The 24065-nt window shown below is 32.1% G+C and overlaps 1 protein-coding gene across 4 annotated transcripts; it reads right to left on the reverse strand.

Moving 5' to 3' along the window:
* Positions 1-13734: 13734 nt before the first annotated feature.
* Positions 13735-23286, reverse strand: LOC148614061 (uncharacterized). 4 transcript variants are annotated; one of them, XM_088587882.1, is made up of 7 exons: positions 23231-23286; positions 21504-21536; positions 18301-18915; positions 16417-16574; positions 15516-15546; positions 14908-15015; positions 13735-13932 (listed from the first exon to the last, which is right to left on the reverse strand). In XM_088587882.1, exons 3-7 carry the CDS (start codon positions 18779-18781, stop codon positions 13850-13852), a joined length of 861 nt encoding a protein of 286 aa, XP_088444008.1. In that variant the 5' UTR covers positions 18782-18915; positions 21504-21536; positions 23231-23286; the 3' UTR covers positions 13735-13849. The 4 variants fall into 4 exon arrangements, with proteins under 4 accessions (XP_088444008.1, XP_088444005.1, XP_088444007.1 ...); XM_088587879.1 differs by having other exon boundaries at positions 18301-19022; XM_088587881.1 differs by having other exon boundaries at positions 18301-19842.
* Positions 23287-24065: the final 779 nt, after the last annotated feature.

Raw genomic sequence — 24065 nt, forward strand, 5'->3', positions numbered from 1 at the left:
ATTAATAAAAATAAAGGCAAACAAAAAAAACCAAACAAAAAAAAAAAAAAAAAAAAAAAAACCAAACAAATAAACAAACAAATAACACGCAAAATAAAAACAAATATTTGCTCACGAGTCCTGCAATTGGTTTAGTTCAAAACGGCTAGAAGTAGATACAGTGTTTTTAATCGGAGAACCCCATACATTGCACTAGAAAACTACAGCCTTCATACATGTACAAAAAGTTATGACAAAAGAGATTGATTTGATTTCCTTATTGTTAATTTCTATTTCTAGATGGTGATTATTCTGAAGTATCTTCCTACAATATTAATATTCCACACTGTTTTTTTATGTATTTTTTATTAAGTGTCAGATTTTATATGATGAACACAGCTGATTCCTCACAGAATTGCTTTTGCATTAGGCTATCAAAATACTGTATATGATGAACGCAGCTGATTCCTCACAGAATAGCTTTCGCATTAGGCTACCAATATCACAGACTTCTAAAAACATTTATCAATTTTTTTTCATCGTTACAAATTTCGATACACAAAGATGCTAGCACTGGCATCTTCTTAATCAAGTGGTGTTGATCACCCATTTTTTATAAAGGGAATATTAAAAAAAGACAAATAAAACAAACCAAAATATATACAAACAAAAAATCCGATGTATTAATCAACCACCCTTAATCGATTTATTCTTAATGATACACTTTTTGCATATTTTTATTATTGTTTTGACAAATAGAAATAATGGACCCTTTCTTGCATCTATATGTAAAAATTAGGTCATTTGTCGGTATTGTACCACATCTAATATTGTCTGTTTATTAGTGCTTGCAGTTATTACTTCGAGGTCAGTAGATAGGAATTGTAGTGACAGAACATATTTATTATGCTGATAATTTTAATGGTATTGTCATTCATTAATATGCACTAAACTAGATTTCAATAACTGCGAGTGTTCTTAAAGTGGATATCTCATTTTGTTTTATGGTGTATGTTGAGGTTTTTCCATGGAGATAATTGGATGCATTATTGAGTTGATTTTAAAATGCTCTCTAGGTTGAAATATGTCTACATTTTTACAATGTGTCCTACTTAATTCCTACCGGTTACCGGTGTGAACTTTTCGACAGTGTTTTTAAAGTTTTGATAAATGTTTAAACAAATTTGACCTTCCACTAGTATGTTTGAATACCTTGTACTATATACAAGTACTAAATCCTGTTTGGTTATATTGTTTATTGAATCTAAATATTCATAATGGTAACCAAAGTCAATTTGGATTTTTTGTTTTAAATTGAACTGTTTGTTTAAACTTCTTTGGAAAAAAAGTTAGATGCACATACAAACTTGTATTTCTAAGAATGTGTTAATGTAAGGAAGACCGTGTGAAAAAAGAAAATCTTTTGAGATGGTTTCTCGACGTTCACTTATCATTTAGTAAATAAAACTCACTGATGTCATTCATACCATTATTAAATTGTTATCGTTATTGGTTCCTTTTGGGGATTCTCAAATATATTTTCAAAATAAACCAAAGAAATTGGAAAACGTATGAGATACTCCTACATTCAAACATTTTGCTAGAATTGTTTCGACAATTGTTTTTTTTAAGTTTGATATAAAGAATGAATTGTACATTTCCACCTATTATGCAAATTACAAACATGGCCGTTTTCGGAAGTGTAATTATGATCATAAACATTACTAATACTCTAAAAATCATTTTAACTAGACAGAAATTCGGTTGTACTATACAAAGTTCAATCAAAATAATTAAAATAGGCTTTGTTTCTAATATATAATTTCCATAATGAATATTTGTAAAAAACAAACAACGCTATCTATTCGTAATGTAGTAATTGTATGAAGAGCTACCATCACTACGAAATACCGATAGCCATAACTTCTTTCACATTTCTAACTTCCAGGTTGACATTTTTCAGTTCCAACTAGACATTTCTCACTTCCAAGTTAGTTTGCACCTCTCCCTTCCAAGTTGCCATTTCTCAGTTCCACCTTGACATTTTTCACTTCCAAGTTGAAATTGCTCACTTCCAAGTTGACATTTCTCACGTCCAAGTCAACTTAGAACTGTCTTGCATTAATGGGGAAATATGAATGAAGTCACAGCACTACCGGTCTTTCGAAAAATATACACTACTGGATATTGTAAAATAAATCAAGGGAACCATGATTCTGGCCGAAATTAAAAGAATGCAATCCAGGGGCAAAAACCAGACATAGAAAACAGAGATACACAACAAAGAACATAAAGTAAGTAAAATCATACATACAAAGTAACAAAAGCAAATGAGCATCTCGAACTCCACTAAAACTTGGAGCATGAGCCAGGTGCACCGGAAGGGTAAGCGTCCTCTGCTTTTCTAGAAACATCCGCCGAGTTGCTCGTAAAAAGTCAAGTCTGCGGTACACAGACGAGGAAAGGAAAACGATGACCCGTTGAATAAATCAGTTTTCATGGTGCAGATGAATACACCATAACGATCCACGGCAAGCTCTGGCATTACGTATGAGTTGTCATCACATTTGTCGTAAAGTGGCCGATAGTTTTCCTTTACCATAGATTTCTAAGTGTAGGTCAAGATATGAGGCTGACCCTACAGTGTCTGTAGTATCCTTTATCTCAAATTATTTGGGGTAGATGCGATGGATCAAATCCCCGAAATTAGGATTGTTTAGAGGTAATATGTCATCCATATAGCGGAAACTGAGATTTAAGGATGTAGCCAAACGATATTCATTCTTTCTGATCAAATCAGCTATAAAGTCAGCCTCATAAGAGTGAAGGAATAGGACAGCCAGTAAAGGAGCACCGTTTGTTCCCATTGGAATGCCGACCGTTTTTTGAAAAACACGTCCACCACACTGGACAAATATGTTGTCGATTAAAAATTCCAGCATTTTGTAAACATCTTCCTCTTTATATTGCAAGATGATTTGGAATTATTTCTTACAAAGTATGAGGAATCTCTACCAAGAACGATATATTTGTATCTAGGTGTACCATCTTTTTTGGAAAAAAAAACAACGTTGTATTATGTTTTTAAGTCGGAATTTTAACTGAGTATGGGGAATAGAAGTATACAGTGTTGAAAAATCATAGGTTTTAATGCTATTATATTCAGATAATAGTCTTGAACTGATTGTCTCCAAAAGATCTTTCGAATTTTTCATTGAATTAATACCACTATGGGAGTAAGACGTGTTGTGATAGGACTGCAGACCCTCTTTGACAGTTGTGAGTATAGAAGTTAAAAGTTTTGGAAGAGGTTTGGTGGTACATTTTGCAGATCCAGGTATGAAATGTTGTTTGTATGGATTCTTGTGGAATCCAGTACGTAGACGGCAAATTACAATCACCGTCCTAGGTAGAGAGACCAATAAAAGATAGCACAGACTTATAGTTTTCCACAATCTCTTCTTTGGAGAGTGTGGTAGCAGTATAGGTCTTATCACTGTTATTATTTTCTATGTCTACCTCTGATATTAAACATTTGATGTAATACGTTTTGCAGACAAAAATAATGTTGTTTTGGGCTTTGTCTGCTGGTACGACAACGTATTTTTGATGTATAATAGACAATGTTTTTGCCACATCGGGGTCCTTGAAAACTAATGTCGCTTTGGCACTCATTGACCTACTTAAAACTTTCATTCGTTTCAAAATTAAAGACCTCATGGCCTTTAACCACTCTGAATCACAGAGAATCAATGTCTTCTTGTTCTCGTTTTATCCATTTTCTTGCATAGTCCTCGACGGCATCCATGAAAACTTTAAAGTTATAATCACAATTTATGGAACGTGCTCCACGGTTTTTGGGACCTTTAGAAAGGATATTACGCAGATATTCGTTTTCGATGATGGTTAAATCTCCCTTAACGACGTGACCAGAAGGACCATATTTGAATGGAGAGTTTTTGCAAGAACAGCCCGGTGGTTTAGCCTTGAAGTCCTCAATCTCGAGGTTCTGCAATAGCCTTTTATAATTGAAAATTTTGGATGCAATTGGTGAAGTACAGGAATATGAAATAATTGATATGGATTTATCTTTGAAATATGGGGGAATTTTTTTGGTGACGTTTTTGTGATGGAAGATGTGTACTAAGATTCCCATCTGGGGACACCACATTCTTACAAGACAACAGACTGTCCGATGTGAATTAATGCAAGGGTATATTTACAAAATCAATAAAATGATATCCAAGTTCTTACAGTAACAAAAATAGTTTAATTTGATTTGTAATAATGTTTCTGATTCTTCGAGCTAACCAGGTTATTTTGAATGATTTGGTACTATAACATCATTGCTAGTGACACAGATTGGTCTGCCCTCCATGATTCGAATAATCCCAATCAAAATAACGTTTTGTTTTCGAATCAGTTATAAATATTAATGTTGTCATTCATTTGGAAGTGAGTAATAATAAGGAAAGTTTCTAATATTTGAACAGGATATATTCGCGGTTTACAAGTGTAAGCTGTCGCAAACCAGGTTAATTCGTATATATTGTAATCTTTTTATTCATTCCATAAACCGAACTAAAAAAGGAGTATGTTCCTCGTTATTTTTCTTTGTGAAAATCAAGATCATCAGAGGAAAAACGAAAAACCTCTGCTACCCCTGAAGCTTCTAATTTTGAATTGTTATTACACTGAGTATGCGAATAGAATATGATCAACATTTAATAGGTTATTGATCGATACTAAAGCATCTTTGAAACTATGATTGATGCTTATAATTGTTCAAATATGACGTCTTATTCTGAATAATTCAATATCAAAGCAATTAAAAACGAACTTACAACGTTTTCAATGGAACTTTAATTTTATAAAGCTTTTTCGGAAAAATCCTGCTATATAGATGAATGTGCTGACCTTTTCCGAAAAAAAAAGAATGTCGTTTAGCGAGATCCTTTATCTCAGTTTTCGCTATAAAGATGACGTATTATTTTTTAACAATCCTAGTTACGGGGATTTGATACATCGCATCTACCCCAAAGAACTAGAGATAAAGGATACTACAGAACAGATATTGTGAAGTCAGCCCCATATCTTGGCCTATATTTAGAAATTGATGGTAAAGGAAAACTATTAACCACACTTTACGACAAACGTGATGACTTTTTATTTATAACTGTCGACTTTCTGTGGCAACATCCCTTCAGCACCTGCATATGTAGTTTTCATATCACAACTCATACGAGATGCCAGAGCTTGCCGTAACTACACAGACTTTTATATCGCACTTGACTTCTTACAATTTCGCTTTTGGAACAGGGTTATGTTGCTACAAAATTGAAGTCATCACTACAGAAAATTTATGGTCGTCATCATTAACTCTTGGATAATTACGGTGTATCCATCTGCACCATGAAAACTGATTTGTTCAACATGTCATATTTTTTCTATCCTCTTTCGTCTAACCCGGACATGACTTTTTTACAATGTTTTATGAGCAACTCGGCGGTTGTTTTTAGAAAAGCAGAGAACTTAACCCTACCAGTGCATATGGGCCATGCTCCTAGTTTTTAGTGGAGTCTGAGTTGCTCATTTACTTGCTTATTTTGTATACATTATTTTAGTTACTGTATGTTCTTTGTTGTGTATGTCTGTTTTCCATTTCTGGTATTTGTCCCTGGGTTACATTCTTTTGATTTCCGCTAGAATCTTGGTTCCTTGATTACCCTTTCATTTTTACTACTGTACACGATTGCGATCTTTTGAACATAGCCTTGAATAATTAGCTATAAATTACTAATGCACTTTGACCTGGTTCAGACTAAAATGTAATACTGGACAGCACTAAACATATCAGTGCCATATTACTCACAGTGATGCGTATCTAAGACTTTTAAATAGTTAGACTCCTTGATAAAACAATATATAAATTAAACGAAACATAAACGAGAGTATTTTTGTAGTTAAACAAGTGCTAGTTTTGAGGATCATATCGGTGTTTTCTTCGGGGTTCAGAGAAAACCGTAAACAGAAATCAAACTGTGTACCCCGATTTTTTTACTGGAGTGTTCAATATGTATGAAGGTAGTTTTGTGTGACCAATTATATCTAGGAAAACGATGTGACTCGAGCTACAACCAAACTCAGTGAGAAAATGCATGTAGGTCTTTGGAGAAAATTGTTAGTATTCTTTTGCCAGCTGACAATTGTAGGGACTCGAAACATTACCGGTCAATCAGGGTTTAAAGGCAACTTTTACTTAACATATAAGTAAATAACTTGCTTCTGATAGGACAACACGGCTTATTCGATTCAGATTTATAGCTGGTAGATATACCAACCTTGAGTGCCAATGTATTTCAATTAGAATTCAAAGACTTAAAACTAATAATACCACATGTTAATTTCTGTTTACTATGACATTTCAAACAAAATATCAAAAATAAAAATATGTAGGCTTTTTAGCTGCTTAGAGTGCTACATAAAAGATGAACTAGGAATTCAACGGCAATCCTCGGAACTTGATGGAAGTGAATGTGAACAAATTTTGAGTCAGGCTATATGGTTTGTTTCAAACATCTAGGTGAATGGCACCTTTTGTTTTAAACAACAGTATTGTCAAAAAGATATATCTTTTATTAACGATTTGATATCAGGTAATAGACTACTCACCAATAAAAAGTTTTCGAAAAAAAATACCCAAGTATTGCAAAACATTTTGTTGAATATGATCGTACCATCTTTGTAATCCCAGAACATTGGTAAAAATCAGTACAGGAAAGGGCAAAAATTGCTGCAATAAAAATAATATTGTAGAAAAGTTGAAAAGTGACAAGAAACTTAGTAAATATTTTTATAAATTAGTTATTTCAAAACTTTCAGAAAATCCCACCAAAGTTCAAGAAAAAATTGGAAATCTTACTTGGACAGGAGATATTAGATTGGAACCATATTTTTTCTTTTCTATTACAAAAAAACTCTAAAGTTTTCAAACTTTCAGTTAAAATTAGTGCACAGGATTTTAGCAACAAACTCTTTGATGTATAAATGTGGGATTAAAGAATCGCAAATTTGTAATTTCTGTAATGAAACCTAAAGAGACCATTTTCCACCTATTTTGTGAATGCAGACTTAGTAATAATATCTGGCTAAGTGTTAAAGGCCTGTTACTAATATGTGGTTATGAATTCCCCCACATTGCAAATAGAGACAAACTTTTTGGCACTAGAGATATTGATTATCCAAATAACGTTTTTGATTATATCTTTGTTTTCATGAAATAATATATACAAAAACTGTATATAAATGTAGATGTACTGGTAATATGCCATGTGTGGAAAGTACTTGGGAAAATTGGAAATACTGTATTAAGAATAAAAAAAAATAGCAAATGTAATAGTTTACGTTTTATACTAGACGAAGAAAGGGACTGCAACAACTGTAATAAGAATGTAAAAATACATCTCCAATTATAAAATATCTGTAATGCTTCAAAAGTATATAAATCATAAAAAAATTCTTTGTGGCATTAGGCGGGCGTCAATTTGGAAAAAGGCCTTCCGGTAAGGCTTTTAATGCACCTACCTAACACATGGCTAATTTTGGTATGGATTGAAAGAAAAGGCATCATAGCTTAAGATTTAATTTGTCGTAAAAGTTTCCAGTGGTCACGTTGCTTAAAAATCTCGTAAGATCAAAGATATGTCGAAGAGCTTGTAATTATACAGTGAGATTTATTTCAATATATTTTTTTAAGCTTTTGATGCTAAATCATTTCTTTTATTAATAGAAAGATGAAACATTGTCATAAAAAAGAGAAAATCTTCATAAAAACGATATTACACCATAAATAATCAAATACAACGACATTATTGTCGACCCCCTCTTAAAGCAGCACAAAAAAAAAAAAAACATTATATTACTTTAGATTTCTTATCAAAATAACCTATTTGAACTTTCAGAAGTTTTTTTTTTTTTTAATATTATTTCGAATACATTTAAGCGATTTATTCACTTAATGAAGATCACTAATGCGACTTAATATTTTTACAAGCCTTTAAAATAAATAGCGGTGGAACTGTCTTTTGGATTGTTTTTCGTGTTTATCCCGGTCACGTTTTATTCATTGTGTAAATTGAAATATTCCTAAATTGGCATCGTTGCATAATATGCCAAAGTGTCACACAGCAGAAACTAACCGCTTTTCAACTGATAAAATATTCCCAACTTTTATAAATGCTTTAAGGCAGGAAAGGTGAAATATTATAGGGTGTTACTTATTGAATTTTATCTATTCGATGACATTCCTTCAAACAACATTAGGCATCGCAAAAGTTATTACAAGACTCATACAAGTAAACAACAACTTACATTCTTTATTTGGATTGTCTGTATTCCATGACTGGTTTTTTCCCTGGATTACATTCCTTTGATTCCCTTGATTACTCTTCAATCACAATCGAGTTTTTCTTTATAATTTAAAGTGTAAAAAGACTTACTCGAAAAAAAACCAAACTACTTTTTTGGGTACATGTCCAAATCAATTGACTATATCTAATACTTTACACAATTGGTCGTCTTGCATTTTGTGCAAAAAGATCGAAAAATCCATCGTGTTCATTTGTATTTCAAAATACAGCATAACTTAGGCGTGATACAAAATCGACAAAATATCAAATGAGAACATGTTCGTGTACCATTCACATGACTTACATGTAACAAATCTATAAGTGTAGAGTTGTTCGTTCTGAAAAAAAGGTCTCTTGTTTAAAAAATACAAATATCGCTTTCTGCATAGTTATTCAAATACGCGTCTTTTAGACTCATTTCTTTATAAATATTTCGGAGACAACATAGTTGTTGATGTGAAATCATGGCCAGGGGAAGTCAAACTTTGTATCAAGTAGCTTTTTTTCACAACTGTCTTAGGCACTCAGAGTTATTAGTTTAAAAACTGAAAAATAAAGAGTGTGTAAAACTACGAAAGTTTGCGTAAACTTCAGAAAAAGTAACCAAAATACTGTATTTGGAAGCTTCACTTCTAAGACGTTTGTATATATAGGAAAAAGTTACGATTTGTCCGAATGCATTGTGTCATTGCTTCGAAAGGCTCTAGTCACTCTTTGTGTTGACATCTCTTTGCAATTGCACTAAAGCGAAGGCCATAATTTCTAATTGAGCACTCATACTTTCGTAGATTCCTTGCTTCATATCACGAGGTTTGATTGTATATTGTATATTGTAGCTGACAACCTTTGCATGTTTGTACTTGATATATACCCACTGTTTTCTGCCATTACGATGAACAATTGATATAAATACTGAAACAATAGATGGAAAGGATTCTTTTTACTAAATAGTTTACTAAAAAGTTAGTGACGCATTTCATGTTTGTGAGAAGGTAAGCCGCAATAAAAATTGAATGCTTGGCAACGCAATCAGAGAATCACCAGTTGTCGAATAAATGTCAAACCAATAGGCGAAAAAGTTTCATCGCTTTATACTGGTGCAACTAAAGCATAGAACTAATACTGTTCAGAACAACTAGGCTTTTTCTAAGCTATTGGAATGTTTCCTTTCCATGCCGAAATCTCTCTATACTTGGTAATTCTTTAGATATTTACAACGTACTATTGTTGAGCTACCATGTAAATTACCTACAATTGACAGACGGCAAATTATTTTGTGTACTGTTCAACAAGCAGAAATGCAATATCAGTGGTGTGCTGATATATGTGAGCAGCGACATTTTCTGTGCATGTTTGAGCGTCTGTTTTCAGTTACTCCTTCTGCGGTTTGGTGGCTTTTATACTCTGCCGTGTTTTAATTCATCATTGTGAAAAAATGGGAAATGGGAGTCTTCGATATCAGTTGGTAGATACAGATTTACATTCAGTCACTCCTATTGACAAAGTGCTTTCAGGAAACTGTGTCGTTCGAAGTTTCAAACTTCTGTGTAAGACATATAGCTGACTGCAGCTGCTCTTTTTGAGGTTGTATTAGGTAACAAGATTGTCTCGAAAGCAACTTCGGGTAAAAAAATGAAGACATTTTAAGAATGGACATTTATAATTAGTCTCTAACTTCTTAAAACATAAGTTTTGCTAATTAATAGTGAAGAGTGAAAAAGATATATGGCTTTCATTTGCATTCATTATTCTCATTGTTGCCTTACTTTTCTGTCTCTAATAAAATACGCCCCTCAGGCCCCTACGTCTTATACGACATGCTTTATTCTGCCTACTGGATGAAGTTGCCAGTGGCGGGCGACCTTTTTTCTTTTCTGTTGGTTTAGCTTCCAATTAAGATATTCGTAGTTGTATGTTTGTCTACCCAAAAAGGGAAATAGCGAGCACGCTCACAATACCTAACACACAAACATTTACACACTTGAGTGTACTCAATCCTTTACATGTATGTAAACAAATAAAATATTGCCCATTTACAGATGTACGTGAAAAAACATCTAAGATATTATTGTTAATAATCAATCACTTAAGTTTAAAGTAAATCGCTTAAAAAAACGGAGGCGTTACCTAGGACATAAGACGTTATGACGGACGAACGGACAGACGAACGGACGCAAGGACACAGGTACGGACGTACGCACATATACTTGAACGAACCAAAACATCACATATCCACAACGTTTCGTTGCATATAATAAATAAGTGTTTTCGATTATAAGTTTACGCTTTAAAACCTTGTCCGCGTTCTTGCGTTTAAAAAAAAAAACAGCATTTCTTGCTATGAAGAGGCGAACCAACCACGATCTTAGGTTAACAAAAATAAATAAATATGTTCTTGCGACGAAAACATAAGTTTTTTTTATGTTTTTATGGCAAGAAAAAAATATCTGTCGTTTAATATGGAAACCCCCCAAAATTTTGTTTTATTTGTTTGTTTTTTTTTTCAATAAAGAGTTTGGTCCTAAATTCTAAGCAATTTCTAGAAGGTAAATTTTAAAATGTATAAAGTTTAAATTTAAATTAATTAAAAACAATTTTGATATAACTTTAAAATATGGTTTATTTTTAAACGACGTTTTCATTTAAATGTTATATGTTTTTGAAATACTAATTTTTTGCTGTTTTTGCAGTTTAAAAAAAAAAAAAAACACTTTCCATTTTTACGACCAAGCAATTCTGAAAGTACGATTAAAGACCTTTCCAAAGATATATAATATAGCCGTATGTTAGGTAGATCAAAAACCTCGATATCCCTTGTGCGGTACTCGCCTATAATGGAATAAAGTTTTTGTTGTCTTGGCTCCCATTGCAACTTCACCTAATCTTACGCCTGTCGACGTCAGTTGACCTCGATATAATTTAAGAACTTTTCCGGAATTTGAAAGTCGTCCATTTAAAACACACAACTTTGAATATTTGAATACACTTTTATCATCAATGAAAATCATGTGCCTTAAATGATCTTATTTCATTTTCATATGACACTGTATAGTCAGCCTCATATCTTAAAATACACTTAGAGGTCGATGGTAAGGGAGAACCATTGATCAAACTATACAAAAAAAAAAAAAAAAAAAAAAAAAAAAAAAACGCGACGACTTTCTATTTCGTATAGTCAACCTTCGTTTGATCTGCGCCAACTTTCCCTTAGCACTTGCGTACGGAATTTTCATATCATACGTTGTCAGAGTTTGCCGTAACTACGCATACTTTTTGTACTGCGCTAGAATTCTTGCAATTAGGCTTCTGGAACAGAGTTATGTTGCTACAAGACTGAAGTCATCACTACAGAAGTTTTATGGTCGTCATCATGAACTCGTGGATCGTTACGATGTATCCATCTGCACCACGAGAACCGATTGTTTTAGTGTTATAGTTTCCTGAGTTTTTTCGTCTACCCCGGACTTTTTAGGAGCAACTCGACGGGTATTTCTAGAAAAGCAGAGGACGCTTACACTAGCGGTGCATCTGGCTCATGTCTCAGTTTTTACTGGTGTCTGAGTTGTTCATTAATTTGTATTTCTTTGTACGTGTCATTTTGGTTATTTTATGTCCCTTGTTTTGTGTGTGTGTTTTTCATCGTTTGGTTTTTAACCCTGTATTACATTCTTGTAATTTCCCTTGATTATCTTTCGTCTTATTTAGGCACTGTATGATCATCAATGTGAAAGAGAAGACACTATTTGAATGACAACAGAATGTTGATAAGGAATGGTCAAATTTGATTGGTATCTTTTTTCATAGATATTCCAACCGTTTGTACAATGCATAACATCTTATAGATCACCTTTTACAATGTTAACGCTATTCTATAGCCTATAGCTATTCAACAAACTAATGCTCGATGGCCAACAATCATAAACATACATTAAACTATGACCTTACTGTCAATTTCTCCTCTTAACATGTGAGGCAGAAGTGACATACCTCTGTTCTGACACTCTTTTGTTGGTGTCTGGTTACTTTTACAAAATGCGCTTGCATTAATCTGTGTTATAGAAAGTTAACTTTGGACTTCTAATACCGGATTCTTCCAAATGATGTGCTCTAACAAGATCATCTTGACAATTGCTATGCACATGGATGATCTGCAGTCTCCCGAGATTAAATTTCCATTTCCATATGATTGGTAGGGGAGCTCCTTTTTCTGGTGTTTTTTTTTTTTCGAAACCCATTTTTCGCTTAAGTTAGCATGTTAATTCATGAATTTATTTGTGTTTTTTGAGTATGTTCTAATGTTTCCTTAGTTTTGTGATTTTCTAATTTTCTGTATTGTCTTTACGATTCTTTACGATATCGTTGACAAGAAGTTCACAACTGTTTATTTCTTACGTATAATCTGCCATACTAGCACCCTAAACCGATGTTAATGAAGTAATTCTGAACCAAGAATGATTTTCAGACACTTTAAAGATAGTTTTTTTCATAATTGGGAAGTTATTAATAATTACCTACATATGTTCACTCCCTTTGAAATTAAATTTGATAGTAGTAAACATAAATGTAGGAAATTATTTCAAAATGTGAATGAATATTAAATGCCAAGCTTTGTATCTATCCCCACTAACCGCTTTAACATGTTCATAATTTTGTTGGTGTCTTTCATGCACATTTTCTATTGTTTATATTGTGTGATCATTATTTTATGGGCGATTAAAACATTGCTTTAGTTCCTTGAATTACACATGGTAGAACTTCTTGATACTAGATTTGTGTTTCATTCGATATTTTTTTTATTTTGATTACCTTTTTTAAAGTTTAATTCTGGATATTGAACTTTTTAAGTAATTGACTATAATGCTGCTAATAAGCTGTGTCTACTAGAAACACGGTGTACGGCTAACCGAAATTTGCAGCATTTGTATACAATGATTTTTTTATATTGTTAATAGGTCTCGTTGATTTTGTCCATAGATATTTAAAAACGATATTAATCCCATATCTCATTTTGCAATATTGAAATAACATTTATGGCCATTATTTTTTTAGTTTCTTTGTGTATTTCTTTGTGTTAATGTTCGTCATTGCTTTGACCCCGCCGCATCAGAATTCCCTGGCCACTGTATATCTTATTTTTTTTTTTCACTTTCAGTTTACTTTATATTGCTGGAGTATATAGATGCAACTCTATTTCGCTGTACCTGTGTATAAGGTTTATAATTGTTTCGCTTTTGTCCGGGTTCCTCATTTTTATCTTAAGTTTTTATGTATTCCTTTCTTGCTTGGTTTTAGCTTTCTATCCTGACACATTTACGCAAAGTATGCAGTTGATTACAAGAAATCTAAGTACTAGAAATAATTTTGTTTATTAAAAAAAAATAGAAATAATTCCTATAAGACACATAAGTACTTTATGTTTCGTCCTACTCAATAGCGATACGAAGGATTAACACTTCCATCTTTTAATTTGACACGTTCTCAAAAGTTTTCCATTTCTTCTTTATTTCTAGAATATGGAAAAACTCCTCTGGTTTTGGAGGACTCCCTGAAGTAGATAATGAGAAGGGTTGTATATCTTTATTAGATAAATTGAACAAGTATGAGATACAAAAAAGTGTTTCATTGGGGTAGATCATAGCAATAATATATATATTTAATGAACTAATAGTGCATAAAAAGCTATGTGAAAACAATACGTTAAATTATTTTAAAATGATTTTTAAAATAAACAATTGTATGGTAAAATTACAAACATTAATTCTATAAATGTAATGGAAATTTTTGTATTTTTTATATTACTAGCAAATAGTTCGGTGAAACTCAATTTCCCTTTTTTTTAAATGAAAGAATGTCAGTTAAGTGTTCGTTAAATGAATTTAGAAGTCTCCTTACCAGTTTAATAGTTAACGAACAATTAAATTCCACTCATAATCCATGTAACAATTGCCTTTATTCAGGCTCAATTTAATCGAAATCAAGTTCGATGACCTATGTTTTAAACATCTAAATTCTAAAGTAAATGTATGTTTAGTTAAGGTCATCATCTCTCAGAAAAAAAACTAGGAAAATTCGTTTACTAGAAATGTTAGGTATGATCTACCTTAAATGTTTCCTAGAAAGCATGTGTCATCCGTATTTGAACTAACTAGACATCGTATCAAATACTATATATAGTATTTTTAATTGCCTTCGATCTTGTGTGAACTAAATTTAAAGAATATCAAGACGCATACCCTACCGGTGCACCTGGTCCATGATCCCAGTCTTTAATGGAGTCCGAGTTGCTCATTTACTTTTGATACTTTGTATGTGTTATTTTGTTTATCTCATGTTCTTTGTTGTGTATGTCTATTTGAAACCTCATTCGAGTTTTATAGACAAATAAACAATAATAAAAAAAAACATTGTTTATAAAAATTGAAATTCTTGGTGATAAAATATACAGTTACATGAGTGTGCAGTTCATAGAAATATCATTAGTTAAAAGTGCCGTATTGTTCTTTAATATTAACAAACTTACCAACTTCTTGAAAGAAGTCCTGTAAGGTTTCCATTATTATGATTGGCGAATACTCTTGTAAAGTAGATTCAATCATGCCCATGTTAATCTCAATTGGTCTGTCGTAGCCTTTAATATAATAGTGATTGTTTATTAAGTACATTAAATGAATAAAGGTTCCAAGGGTTATACTGCCTTAAACATGTAATTTGACACACGTCCCATCGTATAATCCCTAGATTAGCCTTAAATATCAAATAATAGATAACATAGAAAAACAAAACTGTTAGCAATGCTTACTAATTTCCTCTCAATTTGATAGCATACATCTTTTAACCTCCAAATTGATAAATATCAAAATCTGAAATCAACTGGCACATAAGGAGTATTTGTGACGATTCAATGAAAGTTTCATCAAATTCCATTTAATGGTGTAGGAGGAGTAATGAATAGTGGTATGATATTTCAACCCCCTACCCAGGGAAATAGTATGTGTAATTTTTTTAACCTTTTAAGTTTTGTTTAAAATGGCTTTGGGCATTGCTAGAAATTTCCCATATGAAAATACATGTACAATACAAGGAGTGAAGGTAGGATAAAACAATAGAATAATATGGCGAGAAACGAACCTTTGTAAAATCTTTTAAGGTCTTTCGTCTCCTAAAATAAAAAAAAAATATAATTTCTATGATTATATACTCGATTTCAAAATTCGTAATGGATAAAAATATCAAAAGGTATTACATCATGATAAAAATATACTGGTACTTTCATCATTTAGGACACCTTTAACCCTACAGTACCTTTTTTAGTGAAATTGACAAATGGTGTCAACTTTGGATGACGGGTTTAAAATAATTTTTTAAAAAATATAAACAAAAATTTTCAGTAAAACTTATTCCGAAATATCTGGAAGGTTAATATGTCTTCATACGACATTACTGAAAAACATTAAGCAGAAATGTGATATCCCATTTAAGTAGCACTCCAGCTAAAAATGGAAAGCCTACATGTTTTTTTTTTTTGGATATTTTGTCATAGCAAACAGAAATTAACACTCGGTTTTTCATATAATCCGTGTTCTTAGGAGATAAAAACTGTATATAATGCACTGTAGGTTTCAAAATTAAGGGAGATAACTCGTAAAATGACAATCAAATGCAATTGATCTATTTGATTTTCAATGTTGATTATCTTCTAGGAGCGGACAGATTGCAATCGATAACTACATATGGAGCGGACCGATTTGAATGAATAATTACATAAATAATATACACCCATACCGCAACCTAATTACAAAATAAAAATTTGTAGCCTTTTTGGAATGTATCCACATTTTTCAGATTTTGCCTGAGTCTTACAAAGACTAATTCACCTTTCCTAAGTATTTCATAGATGCTCAGTTTATACTAATCCTGTCCTTGTAGCAACCCATAAAAGAGTTCAAAGATTACTTCAACAATTAAAAGTTTTGTTTTACCCGTCTACGTTTATATTTTCTACTATATTCGTATATTCTAGAAAAATTACATAAATAACATCGTGGATAAATTCTTCCGACTTTTCTTTCTGTAGATACGGACAAACCGGGAACCATCGTGCATGTTCTCTCCATGGATCATCAACCAGTAAATCACCACATAAGCTAAGCCCACAATAAAAACAAACATTCTCCCTTTCCCTGTATCCTACAATACCATAAAGACGGATTATTCTGCAAACAGGCATTATACGTGTACAGAAGAAACGAATCTAACAATCATAATGTATAATTTAAAAAAAAAGAAATTTTGGTGACGAAATCAAACTTTAAAGCTGCATTAGCTGACAAATATGTTCAGTTTTGATTCTGTTGAATTTTGCTGATTCAATGAAATAAGTTAGTAGTAATGCAATTGAAGCAATAAATGTCAATACTAGCTACAGAATATTGCGAAAGCAACGTTTTTTTAAATCAGAGAAGATCGATAGCTCTGATCTAATTATTTTTCGCCATTACTTCCGAAGATTGCCGACAGGACATTCACCTGGGTTAAAAATAATTTAACCTTTGTAAAAGAAAATAACAATCAGGGATACACAGGTAAGCAGGAGTCTTGTTTGCATTTCATTTCATCCACTTCTTGATTAGTTTTCAAATAAATAACGACCATATTTGAGCCACATTATGTCACAATAGGTAAATTTCAAAAGGATCCTTGCGTTATATTGGAACTTTTTTTCCTTTACGACTTGAGTCTTCCTTACCGTTGAATAACCACTTTCGCTTTGCAATCAGATTTGTCATTAAAGAAGCGACCCTTACAGCACATGCACGGATTAAGGTCACAAGAATTCACATGCAAACGAATTTATCTAGGTCGATTTTTTGTCTTGCGAGATAATAAATATATAGACACCAGTTTCATGTATTTAATGTATTTTATTTGTGCATATCAAATGAAGTTATACTGGAAAAGTATAATTGAGTAGAAATAATTCAAAGTTAAGGTATATTTCGACATGAACAAAAATTTCCGAACATGACAGCTAATTCACCTTTAATAAAATCCGGCTGTAAGATAAATTCAAAATATTAATAAAAAAAAAATTGAGTAGCATTCCAAAAAAGAAACATGCAAAATGTCATTCATGATTAAAAAGCCTATATATTTTTATTTTTGATATTTTGTTTAAAATGTCACAGTAAACAGAAAGTAACATGTGGCTTTTCATATAACCCTTGTTCATAGGAGATTAAAATCACATAGAATGTACTGTGGAATTCAAAATTAGGGGATATAACTCTGTAAAGGACACTAAAATGCAAAAGAAACTATTTGGTTTTTGATGTGAATTATCTCCTAATAAAAGCAGACAGATTGAAATAAATAATTTTACATTTCATCCTATAAACCTATAAAGCAAATTTATACAGAAGCCTTTTTTAGGTGAATCACATTTTACAGTATTTGCTTGATTCTTACAAAGATTGCTATTTAAAAAGAATATTGAGACCCCTCCCAAAAATATTTGTACTACAAGCATTGCAAAGCTAGCAAATGTTAATACTTTTGCAGCGATAAAATGTATATGAATTTGAAATGGCAGTATTAATAGACAAAACAAAGAGTTATCTTTCTTTAACTGAAAATGATAGGGCAGTCCATTGACATATTTAGCCACTAGAACTCATCGTTGATTTGAAATGCTTCGAAATATGTTCTTAAAATATATTAAGCGTGTTGAGTGGTCTTGAAAGAAGAGCGAACAGGTTCTTAAGGCTTACATAAAAATAAATAATGGTATTGTTTGATTCAGTATTATAGTCAGGTATATAGATGCTCGTATATACATGTATTATCCTTGGACCGACCAAAATAGATACTTCGTAAAAGTATGACATAAAATAAGAAAGTAGAACTTTATATTTACCAGAAAAGAAACCAGCTTCGGCAATGATTCCGGCTACTTCGGGGTCATGATTCATCAAATTACTCACTCGAGTCATCTTGTCAGCATATTCCGGGAATGAAGGTCCGTGTTGAGTCCGTACTGCATTTTTCAGTGAGTCAAGTCCTGTTAATCTCTGGAACCCGAACATGTCTCTGGAAGGTATCTTATGTCTCGGTGGTACCACAGTATACAAACACTTTGTGCAAAGACATTCTTCAGGCGCTGCTATAATTGACATCAAATTCGGATAGTTTTTTAGACCATTTATAAATGAAACATTTTCATTTTCTGTTGATGATCCGACGTTTACGGCATTCCGCTGTAATATAGTGTACACTCTACACCTCATGTTGTGCTGTTTTGCGATCAACGAAATGACATCATCGTCCTCCGGGTAAATATTGAGATGTGTGCCTTTTATCGCGGAAGTCATTCGAGTTACACTTAATCCGGACTCCATGCGCACAGACGTTGAAGTATCCTATTGATTGTTCAAATCATTCAAGTGTGCTATCCCTGGTATGTTCCGTTTGTTTTCTGTATGCCCCGACTTTGTGTGAATGATACCGTAAGTTTTAGAATGTATTGCGTTTCCTGTATTTTAGTGAAAATGTCAATAATAAAGTGATGTTTTCGTTTTCATCACAGAAATACTAGAAAACACAAATAATTCTACAACTACAGCGGTTTAAAGAAATATCCTTAAAATTGAGAGATATATTAATATAAGCAAATACATGTAAATAATATACATACATATATAAAAATACAAAATAATTCACCTAAATAATAGTCCACTATCAAACACCAATCTTGTTCAGCTTCAGAATCAATATCATTATTGATCTTGAACCCTTATTAATCTTATTTTACTGTTGGATACCGATTACCCAAGATATTCATTGTGTGAATATTTTTTTTCTACAAACTTGTTTAGTGATGTTGAAAATATTTAGACATTTAAATATGCTTATTATATAAACATGTGTATTTTGTCATTTTATCTTTTCAAGAAAACTTTATTCCTTTGGAAAAGTGTTCAACTTGTTAAATCCGTTGTTTGGTTGATATGTAGTGATTCAAACCAAGATAGAATTTGGCATTATGAAACTAGATCTTATTATGGAAACTCTTCCGTGAATTTTGTTTAACGTCATTATTTCTCCGAAACAAATTTCATCGTTGGTATTTCGTATTCCTTCATTGTCGCTGAAACGTTCGCTGGATTTCGGCTTAATTTGACAAAACTTTTCCATTTGATCCTTTTACACATTTGGAAATAAAATCCAACATCTTTTGACGTGACAATCAAACTACGTCACATACAACATCACAAATAGAAAAAAAATAATGACGTAAGGGATCAGCTCTTCCTGATCTCTTCTAAACTCTCAGAAATAGATGTGTTTGCGGGTAAATTGTCCACTTATCCTGAACACATCCATTATCCTTTGGAATGGTCGTATTACTTCGATTTCTCTAATAGTAAGTGAAATAATTCCTTACGGTAAAACAGGAAGTCTTCAAAAGTAAAAAAAAAACCACGACATCAGTGAACGTATTACACAAAAAGGCAACAAATTCATAGTTCTATCTTTAGTTCAAATCTCATTCATGTTAAGCATAATACAAAATATTTTCACATGCAATATGGACGGAAGAATTAAGATTTTAAACTATGCCGGTGTCCCGTTTCCTAATTTCTATGCTTGTTTGGTACTGGCGGATTCCATTACAGATGCTTTTGATACTACTGTAATAAAGTAGTTGCTCTAAAGTTTGACGTCATCCTTATTATGAGTGAACATATAATGCTTCTGTTATAATGTCAATAATCTAATTTGGTTGGATCAGGCTTCCAGAGCACAAAAAATTAGTTTCCAGTTAAATGAGAAAATAGTGTTGAAAGACACAGTTCAATCTTTTTCTGTGAGACAACAATATCCATTTTTATCGTTTATGCAGACCTGAAACTTTTCCAGTCATCTTAGGTTTCATAATTTCCATCATATCCATCAGATTTCAATACATATAGGAAGAGAAGTTTACAAAAAGCTTTGTGTTTCTCTAGGAATTGTCAAAATGATTTAAAAATTCTGACTTTACGTAAATATATATGAATATGTAAAACACTAGCATGATGCAGATTTTATTTCATGCTCATGTCACACGAAAAATATAAACGAAGCACGTTCTAGTGTTGATAAAATACGTAAATGTATTCACAGTCGCTTTAATATTGATTATGGAGCACTTTCAGTTGTTTTTTTAATCACGTGCAACATAATGATTGAAAAAACGTTTTTCGGAGAATATGAAGCACACAAGCAGCACTTAAAGAGCACAATACTCAAAACGTTGGAAATCAATGAGTTTTACCAACAAATTGAGAGGAAATAAATATATCGCTCAAAAAGGTATAGCAGCCTTTAAATTAGGCAAGCCAAACAAACACAGTACAATATAATGTCAACACATTATCGTGATGATTTTCATTTTGTAAGAATACTTTACTAGGCACCTTCTGTGTGCTGTGTCTTCAAGTTATTCATCCAGTATTTATCTACACTTTTTTTCTGAGAATATCAAGGCATTTTGACATTCTCAATATTATTTTTAAAGCGATTATAAGCGCTAAAAAACTGAAAATTACTGTTTGTTTCTATTTTCAATCTTTTCAACATTCGTCAAAGAAACAAGCTCATAATCAAGCGAATTGTAGATTCGCTTACGTTGTATCTACTAAGCGTTTCATGAATGCTTAAATTTATGATAATTATGTTTAGATGTAAAATTGCAATGGGATATTCACAATTGTTACTGTAAATATTCACACTTAATCAATGACTCTTTAAGAGCATGAGTACATTGGGTTTTGCTATATTGAATTATACGTGTCTTTTTAACACGAGTCCTTTAATGAACAACTGTTTAATGTCATTCAAGCATAACAATATCAACTAATCATAAATAAATAAATTGGCAATTGAATAAACGAATGGTGGTATATCTGACATTATGGCACATACTCATCAACACTAAAACACGCTATCGTATGCATTAATGTTTGTGCGACAAAAGCAATTAAGACAACATATAAGCATTTTTTATTTAATTTATTTAAACATATACTAAGTGAAAATACAACAAATCTAGTGGCTAAAATAAATTAAGCGTCCTACCTTTTTGATTTTTAAAATCCTTTTCCTTCGATCCTACAATCGAATAATCATCATATTTAGTATATTATAGTTTCCATTTCAACAATGTATTTTTGACTCATTGTGATATTGCACGCATGGCGTTTTGATTACAGGAGATATTGCAGGGCTGACATTGGCTATTTACTTTTACGATAAGATTTTTTTGGCAAATCAATCAGAATCAATATTAAATTGTCAAATAACTAATATGTATTTGTGTTTATTTAAAATAACAAACATCCGAAAACAAATATATTTAATATATAAAATGGTTATACATGATTCGACCAAATTAGATATATACCAAAATACTTTTTTTAAAGATTGAAATGAAGAAACGCTCTATTATTGATTGATATATAAATGAGCTTCGACTGAAAATGTTATAAAATAATTATGTCAGCTCCGCCATGGACATAGGTCAATATCTCTTTTAAATGTTCCATGAAACACATAGCACAGAAAGCACTGAGCTGCCATAATTGTTTAATATCCCCCGTATCCAAATGACGTCATGGTTGCTTAACAATAATCATAATGGCAAATTTAATTTGTCATCGTCACAAAATACAAACTGGTTTTAATACATGTATTCTTATAATAGATATGAGGGTGACCTAAATCTCTAAAGTATCGAGGACATTTGTATTTCTAAAAAATCATCGAGATGTTTAATTTTGCTTTCGGTTTTCGTAATTAATTTAGTCAGTAATTGGTATTTGCATTGTATTATATGATTGTAAAATAGATAATACATATTTATAATTATCATAAAACATTAATTAATTGATTTATAAATAGATTTTCAATAATTTTCACACACTGTTCACGAGTCAAAATATCAAGCATTTTTGCATTGGAGAAAAAAATCATTTGTACAGAGAAAAACATTGTATATACAAATCAAGAAATGTTTTGCACTGCTTTCACTGTCGACTTAAATGTATATTCCCTGACCAAACGCGGTCATTATGGACAACAAAGTGAGTGAAATAAGTATCTTCGGCGCTGTGACTATCAATCTGGTTTATTAGATTTACTGTGCCATTTTATCAATTTACAAATTTTCCTTTCCTCGTTTGTCTACCCCGGACTTGACTTTTTATGAACAACTCGGCGGGTGTTTCTAGAAAAGCAGAGGACGCGTACCCTACCCGTGCACCTGGTCCATGCTCCAAGTTTTTAATGGAGTCCGAGTTGCTCATTTGCTTTTGTTAATTTGTATGTATGATTTCAGTTACTTTATGTTCTCTGTTGTGTATGTCTGTTTTCATTGTCTGGTCTTTGTCCCTGGATTACATTCTTTTAATAACCTTGGTTCCCTTGATTACTCTTACACATTGTTTTGGTACAAAATTTAAGCAAAGCTAAAATTGATCTTATAGACCTCGAGTTAAACTGGCCAATAGTATATACTTTAACTGTCCATTTCTTGATAAAACTGGACCTTCCATTATCTAGAATGTTCCTGTAAAGGTAAGAATTCCTCTACTCTATAAGCATATTCTCGAAGACTATTCAGTCAATTGCGTTAATGCGTAATTGTAATAGGGCACACCCAAGGAGTCTTTTCTCTTTTATTTTATGAAGAACTTAAAAACATCGGCTTACTCAAATATATCGACTTGTGGATGAGTGACACAAATAAACAGGTGTGTGATGATGAAGTATGCCGATAAAAGTGGAACAAAAACCAAAAAGCTTACCTTAAGGTGAATTCGATATTATTATATACACTAACACAAATGTTAATAACTGAAGTGATTCTAGATTGCCTGTCATATGTTCTGGAATCTTGTGACTTCCTGTCACATGACCAGAACCAATTGCGTCATTTTGTACATTTGACATTAAAGGAAGACAACTCGAAAGAATAATCAAGGGAACCTAGTTATAGCGGTAATCCAAAGAATGTAACTCCAGGGACCAGACATGGAAAACAGACATACACAACAAAGAACATGAAGTAACTAAAATCATACATACAAAGCAAATAAACCTAACAGTATAGATTAAAATGCTACTAAAATGCATTTCCCCCAACAGTACTCTTAAAAGTAAATAATGTAAAAACCTTTAGTCTTTATTTGCATAAATAAAAACAATCTGCCGAACACATAATAAAAATTCGCTGCACAAAAGTTACACGTTGAAAAGTCTTAACACAACAACGAAAGGGTAACCCGTAGGTGTTGAAATATGGTCGATACATGACTGTTCCTTCAACGCAAAACTGGCTCAAATTAAACTTATAACAGTGGGTATTGTTTTTCTTCGATAATCCTTTTGTTCTGTTTAGTTTTGTCCGACCCGATAGTTGATTTTACAATTCGATTATGATTACATCGGAGTGTAATCGCAAGAAAGAATCTTAGACGTCCCCCCCCCAAAAAAAAAAGAAGTTAGCGTTTGTTTCCGTTTTTTTTCGATGAAGGAAAATTTTGTTATAGTTTTTTGTCCGATGTGTACTTGTTTAATGACGAGTTAAATGTTTAACAATCATGTGGAAACGTCTTTGGTTGAATTGTTTTGAAACAAGAA

The sequence above is a fragment of the Perna viridis genome, chromosome 6, assembly GCF_037379345.1.
Source record: "Perna viridis isolate PV_CMFRI_1.1 ecotype Kerala chromosome 6, ASM3737934v1, whole genome shotgun sequence".
In the NCBI taxonomy this organism is placed as follows: domain Eukaryota; kingdom Metazoa; phylum Mollusca; class Bivalvia; order Mytilida; family Mytilidae; genus Perna; species Perna viridis.